Genomic DNA, 15,941 nt, shown 5'->3' with positions numbered 1-15,941 from the left:
AAACCATGCATATTTTAACTAGCATCAAGTGAAATGGCTTCTATTAGCATAGGAGAGATAAAGGAAATGTTTCAGAATTAGGACCTTCATGATACCAGCACCAAACATCGTCATTCTCAGTATCAAAGCAATGCTATGGCAAAATAGTTTAATCCATCTTATCTGCAGTCCATGCAATGGTAGACAGGTTGAGGGAAAATTTAAGACAAGAACATGCAGCATATCCTAACATTCATCACACTGCATTTAAAAACAAATGCAAAATTAGTTTCAACTTAGCCAGAAATGAGGACTCAAGCATGTTGACTGGCTCATGACTCAGATTCACCCTTAAATGATGCAGATTTGATACTTATGACTTATGAAATTTAGCCTGAGAAAAAAAGCCTAAGCAAAACTGGTGAATGAGGATCACTGACCTTAAAGCAGTAAATGAATAAAACCTTTCGTTTTCAACTTTACGTGTGACTTTGCTTGTCAGTTTTGCTATAGTCTCACATAGTCATTACTGCAATGCCATTCTCTCAGAGATCACAGTGGCCTCAGGTTCAACACAGCTTCAACTAACAAGGCCTTTATTCAAGTAAAGCCTTTAGTCTGATGGACTGAACAAAGCGCTGTACGCAGGGGAAGTGGGAAAAAATGAAGTATGGATAGCAAGTATCCATGTAATGGAATGTAATGGTTACATGGTGACAGATCGTGTTCCTTTCTAATGTATTAAAGTTTCTACTGGAGTAACTCCTGTGCTAGCTAGTTAGCATTCATGCATAAAACCTTACCAGGTATTTTCATTTGTTTTACCGCTTTCCTTTAAACTGAGTTTTTTTTTCTATAAAGAAAGGTGTGTTATTTGAGGCCATGTTGAACCTGACAGGTTTTACTAGAGGCTTACCTTTGCATGCAATGCCTTCAATGTATAACAAGAATAAACTAACAGAGTTTTGACTTAGACTCACATCAGTCAATTCGGGCACATATGTTACTCTTCACCTGTGTATTTTAGATAGATATCTCACTGCTTGCAGAACAAAACTTCATGTCTCCATTTTTGTTGTTTTTCAGGGTTTTTTTTCCATCTCCTATAAAGTTACCATTTTGGAGACAGGAGGTTTTGCTCCGACAGCAGTTATATCCTAATGGACTCTGGAATTTGTCAGCAATGAGGGTTATTCTACAGCATTGCCTTGAACTGTGTCAAGTCATGGTTTAACATCATGGTCCAAGTCTCTGTGTCTTCAACACCAATCTCTCTTTTCCCGTTTTGAACAGCAACATGCATTTAGTCTTCAAAATACAAAACAACAGCAGACATTTCACTAGAACCTCTGAAAAATATCCTACTTGAAATTGCAACCCAGACTTGGCAACTGCAAAGAAGCAGCTACATTGTCACAAGATGTTCCTGAGTTGGTACGCAGGAGTAGCAATTAGGCATATTCCATAATAGACCTACAAAACAATAAGCTCAATAGAACATTTTCCAGCAAACCCTTCAGACTTACTAGCTAACTTGTTGTCTTTCCAGCTTTTCAGTGACAGGCATGAAATAGTGTTTCTTTTTAGCACTCAAGCTTCACACGTGTGAATTTAAATGCAGAGCTTCACCCATCTGAATCAAATTAGCATGTTTATTTTGATTCACCTGTAGACAGAAAACTATCAGTGCAGTGTTAGCTTATGTTCATAAAGGATCAAACATAATGGAAGCTGAAATATTGGATTTAGTACTGAAAATGCATCAGACGTACATCAAACCATTTGTGGTCTGACACTACAGTATATGACAGCAGTTTTCTGCATAGTCTAGTATAGCATGATGTGTGAGCTGCATTAGTTTGGAATGAGCACATGCTGTAAACTGGATTTGTCACATAGATATAAAAGATGCTAAAAAATTAAGGAGCCAGCTTAATCTGAACCGTTTCCAGGACTCTGTAACTGTGCTCTAAGCAAGTAGCTTCCCTCTGTAAGCCATTCATTTTCATAAGAAGACTTTCTGTCTACAGATTAGGTGACAGATTTATTCTATTCATTGGAGTACAGAAAGCGCACATGTATTGCCCTGCTGTTTTTTTTTTGTTTTTTTTTTGCCTTGGCCTTTCTTCACTAAACAGTAACAGATGGCGGGATGTGTGTGGAGGAACATTATTAAAAAGTGTGTTGCATTCCTCTGGACTGCAAAGTGTAACTCTGCTTCACTGAATTGCACATTGATAAGTCAGAATCACCACATTTTTTGTCATTTAGCTAATGATAGCAATCCAGCTTCTTCTCACAGACCACATCATTGCAGACCCACTTTCTGCATTTCTAGCAGCTTTTTAAAAGCATTATTTATGATATTAATCCTCAGAGGTTTCAACAAGCTCTCTCTCTCTATGTGCCTTGGCAAGGTAGAGTCTGTAACATATCGATTTTGTCAGAGGAAAGTTACTCTTAAGACTACAACGGAGAAAGCCCCAGACCACTCCAAAAAGCCAATGACTTCACTCACCAATGTGAAGCAGCAGAGGCTGTTGAAATTCTTCTAGAGCTGTGTGAAATCTGTTGTCAACTGCATGAAGCCTGGCATTTCTGTAATGTATTTCCACTGTTGGTCTATTTTGTGCCCTGTAACTGTAATTTATAGTTGTCATGTTTTAGATGCTACTGTACTCTTATATATTCAGGACTTCATGAATATCTAGTAGAAAAAAGCAACACAAAATCCTATGAATCCCACCTCCGAAAGAAAAAGTATAAATCTCCCGTAACCAGTGATGAAATATGGCAGCAGAGCTGGAGTGGGATTGTGATTAAATGAATCCGGCCTGCAGTAAGTGGCCTTTCTCTGCTTCAGAAGAATGAAAAGTAGGCCTCTTCTTCCACCTGATGGTCATGTCCAACCTTTGAGTGAAAAATTGCATCTTTCTCCTTGTAAAAGGCCCATGGGGTTAAATGGCTTCATTATTATTAATGATCATCCATTTGCCAATCCAGATGTAGAGGCAGAGTGGGGGTGTAATAAAACGACAGTCCGTGTAATTACAAACTCAATTATTTCCTTTCAGATTTCATTGGTTGACAGCTTGGCATCCTTTATGAGCACTATCCTTTCTGTGTTGACTTCTTTCACATATTATCACAGACACTCAGGCACATGTGTAAACATGCTTGGATGCCTGCGTGCAATATGTTTACATCTTTGGCTTTTTCTCGCACACATCAGGCTTCTGTATCTTTGAGCCTATTGCTTCAAGGACACAGCTGCTCTGAGTTTAATTTTCAAATCATAAAACAATTTCTTTTGAAACAGGCACATATTCTCTTCAGTAAATTTCATCCATCAGTCCATCTATACATACAACTAAAATCAACAGGGGAGCAACGTATGTGTTATCCATTTACAGCATCAGAAAAAACAGCAGAAAACGGACATTTAGCTAAGATTTACACATAAGCCGTCACAACTAAGGATCATTTTTTCAGTATTAAGTGAACCCACCCTTTGCCTCATTAAAGTATCCATATTTTTACTTCCGGTCAGTTTAAAAAAAAAAAAAAAAGTAGGCATACTTTTTCACACCTCCAAAGTTCAGTCTTAGAAGTTGATTGGATTTTCTGCTTCTCAGAATTCAAAGAAGCCAAACATATTCAGCAATGTTGAGGTCTGGACTGGTCAGTTTTTTGTTTCTGAGAACACCAGCAGCTTGTTTAATTTGCAAATTTTCTTCCGTTTAGCTACTTCCATTTCTCTGAAAGGACTTCTGAACAGCTGAACATCCTTTGAGATCTATAGCACTGAGTGGGTTTTCTCACAGTAGAAGGATGGACAGAAACAGCTGTAGATTTTTTTTCAGATCTGAAGTAAGAGCGGAGCTCGATTTTCTCCTCTCTCAGAGGTGGAAGCTTTAAGCACTGTTTATCTGATAGGGACGGTTTTGGTGGTCTGTCAGGTCTTGCACAGGCATTAGCACTCTCCGTTTCTCTACATGTTTTGGTCATTTTCTGAGCTCCCATTTTGGAAAGTTCTGTTTTTTCACTTATTTTCCTTTACCAATCCCTTTGCATGTGGGTGATCGTGTATCTAATCTGATGGAAATGAATAACTTAACATACATAATGCTTTACATAATTGCTGTTTGAGTAGGCATTAAATAAGTCGAGGGTGGTCTCTAACTTTTGCATAGTGCTATATTCATCTGTCCATCTTTCTCCTGTTGGCTATAAAAAAAAATGGACATGAGTATGACCAATTAAAACATATAACATTGGCTCATGCTGCTGAGAGGTCTGAATGTGTCATTTCCCTGAACTGTCAACAGCTCCAGGATTTTAATGGCGGGGGAAATAGCAGGATGTGCCCACACACACCGCTGGTGTCTTTGGGCTTCATAAATTTTATGAACAGTCATTTCTAGCTCATTTGCATCTTAAAAGCAGCATCCTTGAAAATACTTCAAGCACACAGCAACTTGTTAAAATGCTCACAAGTCGGGTTATTTTGGCAGTTTAAACCTTGGATATATACATCACACTTCTATGATTAAAGTGATTTTTGCTATTTATGACGTTAATAAAAGTGTTGTGTGCCTCGGCTGACATTCTCATTGACTAGAAGACACACGTACACTGTGCGAGTAAAATAAATACATAGCATAGCTCATTAAAATTCACTTATGTGACATTATGTTTACTCCTTTGCTCCTGAGCGTATAACAGTATAGCGCTCCTTATGGTGCTCAAGCTTTCTGCCCAGCCAGACAGTGTTAGGAAACAAAAAAAAATAATGATGTTCTATATTTATGCAATTAGCCCTCTAATTGGTGGTAATGGGGATGCACATGCTACTATAATGACTTGAGTAATCATCCTTCTCCTATCCTTCATGTAAATCCCAACAAGTGGCATGCAGGTCGTGCCGCTTTGCTGAACGGCCCTGTCTCTGACTGGCATCTGTGTTGATGGTCTGACTTTAGCCTGCCTTTTGTGTCCAAACACTGTGTCTTCCTTCCTCATCAGTGTTCAGCTAGGAGTGGCTCTACTGTCAGGTAACATATTTATTGTCATTTCCCCTGACACAAATGCCACCATAAGCTCTTGCCACATCTCAGGCATTGCAATTGTGGATTTTTTTCCTTTCCTTTTTCCACCCACTGTATTACTGGGCAGCTTTGTTTACTGTACAGTCTTATTTAATGCAGTCAGGCTGGTTTCAGTACAAGACAAAATTACATTCTTTTCTCAGATACTCAACTTCAAAGCTATGGCTCAGCTGAAAAATCGAACATTTTCTCTCCTATCCACTGCGTAGCCTAACTAGGTTTGGTGTGTAAACTTGCTTCTTTAGGTTTGCACTGAAGGTGAAAGACTAATGTAGATAACATGTAATGGAGCCCTAGAGGCACCAGTTAAGTATTGTGCAAACCGCACAGCACACAGTGTCAGGAACCACATAAATACGATTGCTGAAAGTGTCCTTGTCATGAAAAACAGAATTTCCTTACTTTTTAAGAATAAGAGTTTGGTGTAGGGTTTAAATATTGGGAAAGTGTTAAAACATGCCATTCACTTTCCAGTCCATACAATTCATATTAGCAAACTAAGCTGAAAAAACGACTTAATGAATTGTTTTTGTGATGCCATGAAAACCAAAGCATTTACATCTGTACCAGAGCTTCAGTGGGTGCCACACAACCATGACCAACTATACAGACAAGTCTCAACAATGTACTTATACTATGATACGGCAGTATAATAAATAGTAAAATAGAAATATTCAAGTTTTACACTGAATCTTATTAAGATGTTTTTTTTGGCCATTCTACTTTGTTTTGCTCTGCGTAGGCTAAAAGGTCAGTTTCCGTATGAAGCACATTTTTTACATAATCACATCATCTTCAACAAGAAAACAGACTATAACTAGCTAGCATTTCATTTTACACAACCATGTAGAAGACTTGCAGGATCGTTGCAGGACAAAACAGCTGCTGACAACACGCAGGCGAGTGAGAAAGCAGTGTGGCACGTTGTCAGCTTAAAACAACAGTGAACTAACAAATACAATTAAGTCTTAAATACAATCTACAAAGTCTTAAAATCTATCAAAATGTTCAACTAAGAAAAATATGTTTCTTATACAGTTTTGATTACTTAGCTAATTTTGGTATCTTACACAGAACCCATGCTTTCTTGTTTGTGGCCAGATACCCACCTATGCAGGTATAGCAGTTTGCCAGTCTGAAGAGTCGAGGAGCTGAAAAATGTTTGCAGAGAGGAGGAGATGAAAAACATCTCAGAGCATTTGAGCTGCTGTAATTACGAGTCTGAATCAGCCAAAGCCTCAATCAATAACAACTGGTCATTTTATAAAATGTTGCAATCTACCACACTCCAATCCACACAGTATAGCTGAGCAGCCTATTTTTGTCTAAATATGGGCTGTTCTACCTCTCATCATGGTCAGAGTAAATAGACCTGACATTTTAGACTATGTTGTGCTGTACTATAGATTACAAACATTGTACACAGCATCCAGGTTTTCAGCTCATCAGCAGGAGGTCTTTACATTGAAGAGAGAGATATAGGGTTATGCTGGGAGCATTCTCAAATGTGTGGGTCTGGAATGTGCATGTGCTATGATCCCTCTTTTTTCTCTTTTCTTTCTCTCTTTCTCTCTTTCTTTCTTTAGTTTTTTTTTTTTTTTTTTTGGAAAAAAGCTCTGCAGGAGAGCAGCGATTCCCCCTGAATACAAAAGGCACTTAAACAGCATCAGAGTGAGCCGCTTGCCTCTGGCTGACGAAAGCATTCAGCGCTGTCACCCACATCAGTCAAGCAATGCTAGTCCCCGTGGAGTGGAAACCGATACCGACTACATCTTTTGGAGCTGTTTAATGTGAAATATCACATGCAAAAAATAGTAGCACTCCTGGCTGTTGACACAGTGTCACTGACAGCCTGCGCTGCACCTCCGTTCAGATCACGAGTGCGTGTGGGAAAAGCACCGCGGCTCCAAAAAACACCTTTCATGCATTATATAATTACACATGAGCCTGTGCTCTTTGTGTTGATGGCTGGTGTCTCCATGTGTGCGGGCGCTCCGGCTCACGGGCAAATGCACAAAAAGGTGTCTGCAGAGTGGTGAGCGGGGCCGTAGGCTCAGACTGTGTGTGTGTGTGTGTGTCTGAGTGTTTGTTTTCATACATTTTCATGATCTCACTATGTGGGAAAAAGCGAAGAAAAACTGGGGTGACATAAGGTAAAGCACTATATATATATATATATATATATATACAGCTCTACAGCTCTGTACAAAAGTCAGAGACCAACCTTCATTTATCATTAATCTCCAGTCTGAAAAAAGCTGAAAATATGCAATGTCTTACAAAGGTTTTAGTCACCTGAGAAAATAAAATTTTTTGCTCAGAAAAACACTAATATTACAATAAATACGAATAGCACATAATAGGATACAATATGAAAATACAATAACTAGTTATTTTATTACTACTTATAAAATATAATACAATAAAATAAGTTATTTGATGTATGTCAATGTGTTTAACCATTTCCAAACCTCTCCTTAAGGAATCTCCTAAATGCATTTATTGCTAATACAAATGGCTTTAAATAATATGCTTAGGTGCCATAGACCTTTGCACAGTATTATATATTTAACAGAAGGCTCAAAGATGAAAATGCTTTACCTTTATTAAAGCTTCACATATTTTATGGAGACTTCCCTTCAGCTTTTTAAAGAAATCTACAGGGATATTCTTCCATACCGCCAAAGTTCAGTCTTAGAAGCTGGTCACATTTTCTGCTTGTCATGATTCAGATAATTGCAAATTTAGACCAAAAAGTCAATAAAACATTGCTCCACATCTCAGATGTTTAGTTTTGGTGTTCTAGTGCAAACTCTCAGGCTCATGGTGCTGCGTTGTCTTCTCACCGTGGAAAGTGGACAGAAACACTTTCAGAAACTTGTTTCAGATCTGAAGTTAAAGTGCAGCTTGATTTTTTCCTCTCTGTCGAGGAAGAAGGCTGTATTTACTGCTTAATGATGGTGACAGTTTTGGTGGTCTAGCAGGTCTTTACCGGTTTATAGGAGTTCTATTTTTTTCTGTGTTTAATAACAATTGCTGCGTTTTTTCACTTGTTCTTAGACTTCCCACATATGCAATTGGATTATTTAATTCTCTTAAATTACACCTGAAACATGATGTGGCTTTTTTGTCTGGAAGTGAAATAAATGAAGACTTTCTCTCAGTCTTTTGCACAGTATTGTATAAATAGATATCTATAACATATATTTAACATGCATCAGAAATACATATGCATATATGTGTGAGCCCATGTCCCGGCAAGGAATAAAAACAAACACCGTGTTTGTCGGTGTGGACTGAGTGTGTCCACTGTGGTGTGATGTGTTTGCTTCTGAAAAGAACAATGGCTCAGAAAGACACCTCCAATTTCCAAAAGCAGCTCAGAGGTGATTTACAGCGGACTCCGCCAGCGATCTGGCCAGGGCTTTATTCTGCTTGCTCAGAAGAGTGAGTGAGCAGCATCATTTTTCCTTAATGAAGTTAGTGACCCTCTGAAAGGTGACACGTTTACCGCTCGGCTGATTTATGCACTGATTCTCTGAGGCAGGCTGGAAACAGTGCAGGACTGAGGGGATCCAGCCACATGTCTGTATTTCTCTCTCTCTCTGTTTTTTTTGTATCACCCCCTCCCCTTCTCTCTCTCTCTCTCTCTCTGTCTCTCTCTCTCTCTCTCAGCCCAGCTGTCAGGAGAAATGCCTTTTTATAGATCACATCAAGCTTCTGGAGGATCATTCTGACTGACAATACACAAAGCAACCTGAATACTTATGGATTTAGGAAAATTACGATGTCCTTTTTTCCCCCCACCAAACATACAGATTATAAGGAAAATGTAGAACATGATTAAATCTTTAAGCGAACGGGCCGGTGGTCGGAAATAAAAATCACCAGAGCATGCAAAACACAGAACAGGGGGAAATCAGAGACTCTGTTCTATTATTGATAGCATTCTTACTCATGCAAATATGATAAATTATTTCTACATGACAGCTTGAAGTGACGACCTAACTGGACTAATGTGACCAGGCTTGCCTTTTCTTAGCAGGTTAAGAAACCTAAGACCACGGGGCTCCTGCTTACCTTCCAAAATACTGTTTTACATTCTAATTATCTGAGCTGACAGGCTTTATTGCTGGGCCTCAATGCTGAGGTCTTTTCCTAGACACATGTATGATGTCGGGGGAGGCTTAATGAGAGAGGATGTCTCCGTTTCCAGTTCTTCTGTGCAAATCAAATACAGCTCCTCGTTGCGATGTTCAATGTGCCATACATGTTGTCAAATATGCTAACAAGCTAGCAAAGAGGCTTTTTTTCCTGACGAGCTTTGTGTTTGATTTCTCTTAATTGACCAAATTCATCAAATGTGTTAAAGATCAGAAGATGTAAGGTGTGCCACAATGACATTGATTAAAATAAACAATGGTTTGTGGAGCTGTTCATTAATTCTTTAATACGGCAAAGCCAATCTCACACACAAACAACTGAGACTCTTTTTTTTTTAGAATTTAATTAAGCTACAGGGAATTCGCTGCATATTGCAGGTAAACACTGATGACCATGGGAATACGGTGCAAATTAAATGTACTGATGGTGTTTTTCTCATTATGAGATGAATTAAACATTTATTGCTGCCTTTCATTTCTCTAAAAGGCTGACATTTACAGGTCAGCTTTGGATAGCTACAACTTTATTCTATTAACTCTTCATTGAGTCTGAGCATAGGCTTTCTCTTTCGAATATCAAGGAAGCTGTAATTGGATTTGTTCCTTTGTTTGTTTGTTTTCGTCTGTGCTTCTCACTTGGCTGAGCTTCTATATCATTGCTGTCCTAAGTCCTAACAAAATTCTGTGTCTCTGAAAACACAAACACACACAAACACACACACACACACACATATATATCATATATATATATATATTGCAGATCAACCATTTCTGTCATTTTTCAGTTTTGGATATAATTTGAAACAACCTACTGTCCTTTATATTGTATGTGAATTACAAGATGAATTTGCCAAAAGAAATGGCTCAGAATGACTTGAAAAAAGTCTGGTTCCATTGACTTACATTAAAAGTAAAGGATGTTTTTCCTTTTGCTGTAAAGTTAACTTTTGCTGTAAAGTTAACTTTTGCTGTAAAGTTGGAAGCAGTGACATTTATACATTTATGCTGTCTCAAAATTTATGATGATTGGACCAACAGTCCAAATAGTCCAAAATGACATATAATGAAATCTTTTTACATGAACTTACATTGAGTTAGGTATGTTCTCTTCTCCTGTACAATGACTTTTTAGAGGTTTTGTTCCACCAGTAATGTTATGTATACTTAAGGACAAAATGTAATGATGACATTTCATTTGAAGCCTACCAACATAGAGACTTCTTTATTACGCATGCATAAGCTTTAAATAATATTCAAGACATTTAAAAGCATTTTTCATTCATAAACAGTTTGTCAGTATTCATAAGATAACATGATTAATACCTAAAACATGTCTTTAAGAATGCTATATGTCAGTTCTACCATCAGATATAAAATGACATATGGCAAAAAATATGCATGACAACTATCACGTTAGTTTGAGGACTAAATCTTTCATATAACTAGTATTTTGTGTTCCTAATTAGGCCTCTGCCTTATAGGCATGAATAACAGTGTTATATATGACACAGCTCACCATCACTTTAGTGTTAGGGGCCTTATGTCAATACGATTTCATTTATAAAACACTGTATCTATCATCTTGCAAATACATTCCTAAGCTGTTCATGTTCATGTATTCCTTTTTAATTGCACTTTTTAAAGCTTATACATGTGTTATGAAGTCTCTATGTAGTTATCCTCCAAAGAAAGTGCTACCAAACATTCTGAACTCTAATGTAACAAGATTTAATGTCTATTGGATGATTTCTATTGGTCCATTCATACTGAAATATTCACAAAACGGTGAAGATATTCATGCACCTTGCTTTTCTTTCCTCTACAGCTACTGAAGTAAACCTGCAGAAGGCACTGGCCGAGGCCTCGGAGACCTGCACCCAGGAATGTCTGATCCTCGGCCATTCCGACAGCTGCTGGATGCCCCCAGCGGTGACCCAGTTCCAAACGTCCGGCACCGCCACCCTGCCCTCCTTCAGCTTTCAGCAGAGCTGGGCATCGCGTGGGGCCAAGGCGGATGGCCGTCACACCCTGGGCAGGTCGGTGCCTAAAGATGATCTGGACAAAGGTGGCAACCGTCCCCAGTTCTACAACACGCTGGATAGACACTGTAGCAAGAAAGAGGACCCTGTGAAGGTCATCCCTCTAGCCAGCTTCTCCGCTACGTCCAGCCCACAAAGCTCCACTGCCGGCGGCTCTTCTGCCTTCTTACATGAGCATCAGCTGTAAGAGAAGTGCTTGGCCCCCCTAAAGCAAACACCGGGCAAGTCCAGGCCACTGACCAGTTAGCCAGAAAGGCAGAGAGAGTGAGTGACATATGAAAAATCAAGGTCACTTATCAACAAATCTGTAATTTTGCAGTGCTTATAAAGGGAATTCCATGTTTTTTTTTTCTTTTTCAATAGAGAAGGCTACTTAAGTGACAGTTTCATAATCCTCTTTAAGCACCAGTACTGTAAGTGTATGAACTAGGCAACCAGTAGATCTGAACCAAAGTAGCTTCTCAACTAAGGAAACAAAAAAGAGTAAAAAAAAAAGAAATAAATAAATAAAGATGTGTGTATGTTTGGTAGGTAGCAGCTAATGAATCAAGCTTCAGAGGTTTGCTGTTGATCAAAAAAAAAAAAAAACAAACAATGATGTCGATGTTTTAAGCCTTTTAAATATGACGTATTTACTAAACACATGCAAGTATCCGCTGTTGAATGAAGTCAGTGAGGTTAAGTGTCATTTGTGGGGGTGACTGCATTATGTTAGCTTTGGTGCGGTAGTGCGTGCATCGTTTCTAGCAGAATTTTCTCAGCCAGTGTTTAAATCTGGCGAGCTGAGACACTCTCCTCCTCATCGGAGTGCGCTGCGTGGACTTTGTCAAGACACATTATTAAGCCTCACTGCAAAAACTGCTCTCACTCTGTGTTAACATGAAGAAAGTTTTTTTTTTTATGAGCCCTTTCTCTCTCTCCTAAAATCGGCTACTTTTTTTTCTTTTTTCCCTATGAACTGAGAAAAGCCTTCCTCTGATGTTCAGTGTGCCGGTAGTTGCCGTGCATCTGACACCCTTTCCCTCCCATTATTAGGAACCTACTCATTTTCAACATTATCTCATTAGCCAAGCCTGGGAAGGCACCGACAGATGTGCTAAAGAGCCGTCCTTTGTTTTCTTTCTCTCCCTACATCAAGTTTCCCTCTTGAAATATACAATTTATGCACCATAACAAGTGCTATGGAACCAATTATGAGAATCTCCCGATAGTATAATTACTTTGATCTGTAATCACCATAGCAGCCATAGCTGTGGAAGAGTGCACTGTAATGGTATAATTGGCTTACTTTTTTTGTGCTTTACCTTCATGACACACCATTCTTTTGAAACTTGTTAAGAGTGGAATACTCAACCTCCCAGTGTTTGATTTATGTCATTTATGGTTTTTACTTAACTGTATCAAAGAATCCACAGCCTTAACTATTAGACATATTCCATAAGCTTGTAGAGACTGGTATTAGGGGATTCTTTATATCTGTACCCAGCTCAGCGCTCCACAGTTAGGTGCTAGGATTAGTGAAATGGAACTACTTTGACTGTGAAGGAAGCAAACATCATAACACAGTGTTATCCATAAGGACAGTGCACAATAACATGGATGGAAAAGTTGATTACAAATGCACTCACAAAATTGTTAATTAGCCTTTCATTGCTGTCAGAATAAAACTATCTCCATATTTGTCCATTTTCAGTTTTTGACATAATTTGCAAGTACCCTTTGCTCTTTATATTGTGTGTAAATTTTGTGATGAATGGACCAAAAGAAACTGCCCAAAATTACTTGAAAATAAGTTCTATTGACTTACATTAAAAGTTTCATGTTTTTTCCTTCTCCTGTAAAGTTAAGTTGGAAACACACAGTTTTGTTCCAACAGCAGCGATATGTTTATGATTCTTTTAACAAAAGTCACATGCACTGTGTTACTTGCTTATAGCTTATGTTTCTAGCTTATGTTTGGAATCAAGTAATCCCCTAAAGAGACAAAACGTGTCATTTTATGCCAGTTGCAGGAAGTATACTTTCTTCAATTCAGCATGCTTAGTATATACTGACAACACCCAAGTATTTGGGTCAGTGAGCCAAAAAATTACTTTGTTATAAATTAGGTAAAGTAGCAGTGGAAGAATGCACGCCAGGAGAGTGTTATGATGAGCCCAGGTCTGGCGTATTGCTCATTGATCTGAGAGAAGGCAGCAGCAGGGCCCTGAACTACAGCAAAAATTCCCTTAATGCTGTTAATCAAGGAGAATAATTACAGGGTGGTACTGTGTCAGGGAAGGCTGACGTGTACTGGATTTACAGTAAAACATTTTGTTTCCTGCTTACTGTGACAGTATCATTCGAAGGGAAATGTTGAGTAATAGGGAATGGATGCTGAATAAACACGAGCTTTGCATGGATCGGTACACCAGGAAAGCCTTGGTTTAAAGCACTAACACCGGCACTATTTCACAGTATCGGGATTGCAGAGCGCAAGTGGAATTTCTCTCCTTTTGTCATCAATCACGCCGCATAACACACAGTACATTTGCTCCTTTGCGTTGGCAAGAATAAGAGTGAGTAATTAAAAGTCTATTGTCTAATGGGTTTCAAACTTCTTTTGAGCTCCTTATTAGCTGGAAGAAAAGGTCTTTGAAGAATGTGGCCTCAGGGGTTCAGAGAAATTGACATGAATATTCTGGGGGAAAAAAAATACTGTGCTTTCAAATCAGAAGATTTGCATATTATTTTACAACCGCATGCATCCACATGTTATGGGTTGAAAAAAAAAAAATCCGAAACCGTAAACAATCAAAATGCTCCTTCAGTGTCATGCAATGCTAATGCACCTCCGCCGTCTATGGATAGATAAACTCTGTACTTGAATATGAAATTTTAATGAACTCTGAAAAAGTTCATTGAAAAAAAGCAAGAAAAAAAACATTTTAGTGTGTAACTGTTTTAGCGTGGTTACACTTGGTGCCAAAGGTCTTGCAAGTGAGATAAACAAAAAAAAGAAAAGAAAAAAAAAAAGAAAAAATACTGAAAACATCACTAAGAACCCCAGTAGACAAACGGAGAAATGTATATTATGTGCATGACCATTCTCCTGTCCAACACTTTTTATACTTTTTATAAACCTTGCTGCCCAATGCATTGTGAAGGAAACCTGAGTAACATTAGACAGAGGTATTTCTTTTAGGTCATTTAATTTTTTTTATAGTAAAACAGTATTTTGAATACACTTTGATTTGACTTTTCACTGGAATATATTGTGGAAGTTGTAGCTCTTCTCCATAGTCATCCTGCATCTTCATTTGCATGTAGTAATGTAGTACTACTTGACCTCCGGTAGCTGGCTGTGATCTTTTGCCACTCAGCCTGTGTCTGATGGTGATCAGGTGCTTTGTATAGTCATCCGCCCATCATCCTTGAGCTCTATTATAGTTCTGATCCTGCAGCAGCTGGAAATGAATGATAATAATATGAGCTGTCCTTCAATACCACTTATTTCAGGTACAATAGTACATAACACGAGCAAAAAATCAAGACAACTTTCATCATCATGGGAAAAAAGAGGAAATGAAATAAAAGAAAAAAAAGAAAAAACGTCTGAATGAAGTAAAAATCATGTACATATATACCTAGCAGTAACTCCAGGTGACCAATTCTGACTCATTACGCTGGCTTAGGGAGGTCATGAAAATACTGAACCTGTTGATAAATAACATTCAACAATCGCTGAAATTCTGAGAGGACAATCTCCGTTGTAATGTAAGAGTTCATTATGCATATATCAATGTATGTGCGCGCGTGTGTGTGCGTGTTTGTGTGTGTGTGCATGTATGTATACTGGAGACAGAGTCAGAGTAATGTACGTACACACCATGTATCTTGTATAAAATTTGAAAAACAATATGGAACTATTGCTATACTATACCTGCTTGTAATTTAATCATCATTTGTTGTATTTCACACTTGCTTTGAAAGACGACAGCTTTGATATGTGCCAGCAGTACACTATTGAACAATAAAAAATATATACTGTATATTGTCATGCCCCTGTAAAATATCCCTTTAGAATCTACGAGGAAAAAAGTACATTCATATACATTTGGTGTGATGATTTTTCTTGTCTTGGAATTTTACTTGAATCATTAAATATTGTGTATCTTTAGACATTGGGTGAGATGTCTCGTCATTTCTGTTGGCAACAGTCAACCGTTGCATGGAAAACAGTGGCACAAACTAGTGTGAGAAAGGTGATAATGTCAGGTCAGATTATAAATGTGTTTGAGTAGAATGCAGAAGAAAACACAAAACTTTGGGTGACACTACACTGGGTGAAAAAGTATATGTACACCCTCTAACTACTGAGTTCGGTTCATTACTGACAGGTAATCAAGCAGATAACCATGCAATCTTTACAGAGAAATACTGGGAGTATAGAGGGGTGTGCTGAAGAACTCACTGTCATTGCATGCCACGTCTGCCACAAATATCAGCCTTACTAGACCTGCCCTGGTCAACAGTAAGTGCTATTGTTGTGAAATGGAAGCATCTAGGACCAACAAAATGCCATATCTCAGTTGTGTTCAAAATGCTTTGATGCATCTTTCATAGAAATTCTATGTGATTGGTATGCTTATGAGTTTCTTTACTCTGAATTA

General features: G+C 38.3%; 1 protein-coding gene across 2 annotated transcripts in view; it reads left to right on the top strand.

The window, feature by feature from the left end:
• The window catches only part of pcdh11 (protocadherin 11), a 217,648-nt gene extending 203,282 nt beyond the window's left edge, over positions 1–14,366 (top strand). For both annotated transcript variants that reach the window (XM_017689973.2, XM_017689970.2), the window contains exon 6: positions 11,076–14,366. In XM_017689973.2, coding sequence (XP_017545462.1) covers positions 11,076–11,476 — 401 coding nt within the window. In that variant the 3' untranslated portion in view covers positions 11,477–14,366. The remainder of the gene's footprint in view (positions 1–11,075) is intronic.
• The last annotated feature ends 1,575 nt before the right edge of the window (positions 14,367–15,941 follow it).

The sequence above is a fragment of the Pygocentrus nattereri genome, chromosome 8 (genome assembly GCF_015220715.1).
Source record: "Pygocentrus nattereri isolate fPygNat1 chromosome 8, fPygNat1.pri, whole genome shotgun sequence".
Taxonomy (NCBI): Eukaryota; Metazoa; Chordata; class Actinopteri; order Characiformes; family Serrasalmidae; genus Pygocentrus; species Pygocentrus nattereri.
Note: the sequence above shows the minus strand (reverse complement) of the source record. Positions and strands in the feature narration are given on the sequence as shown.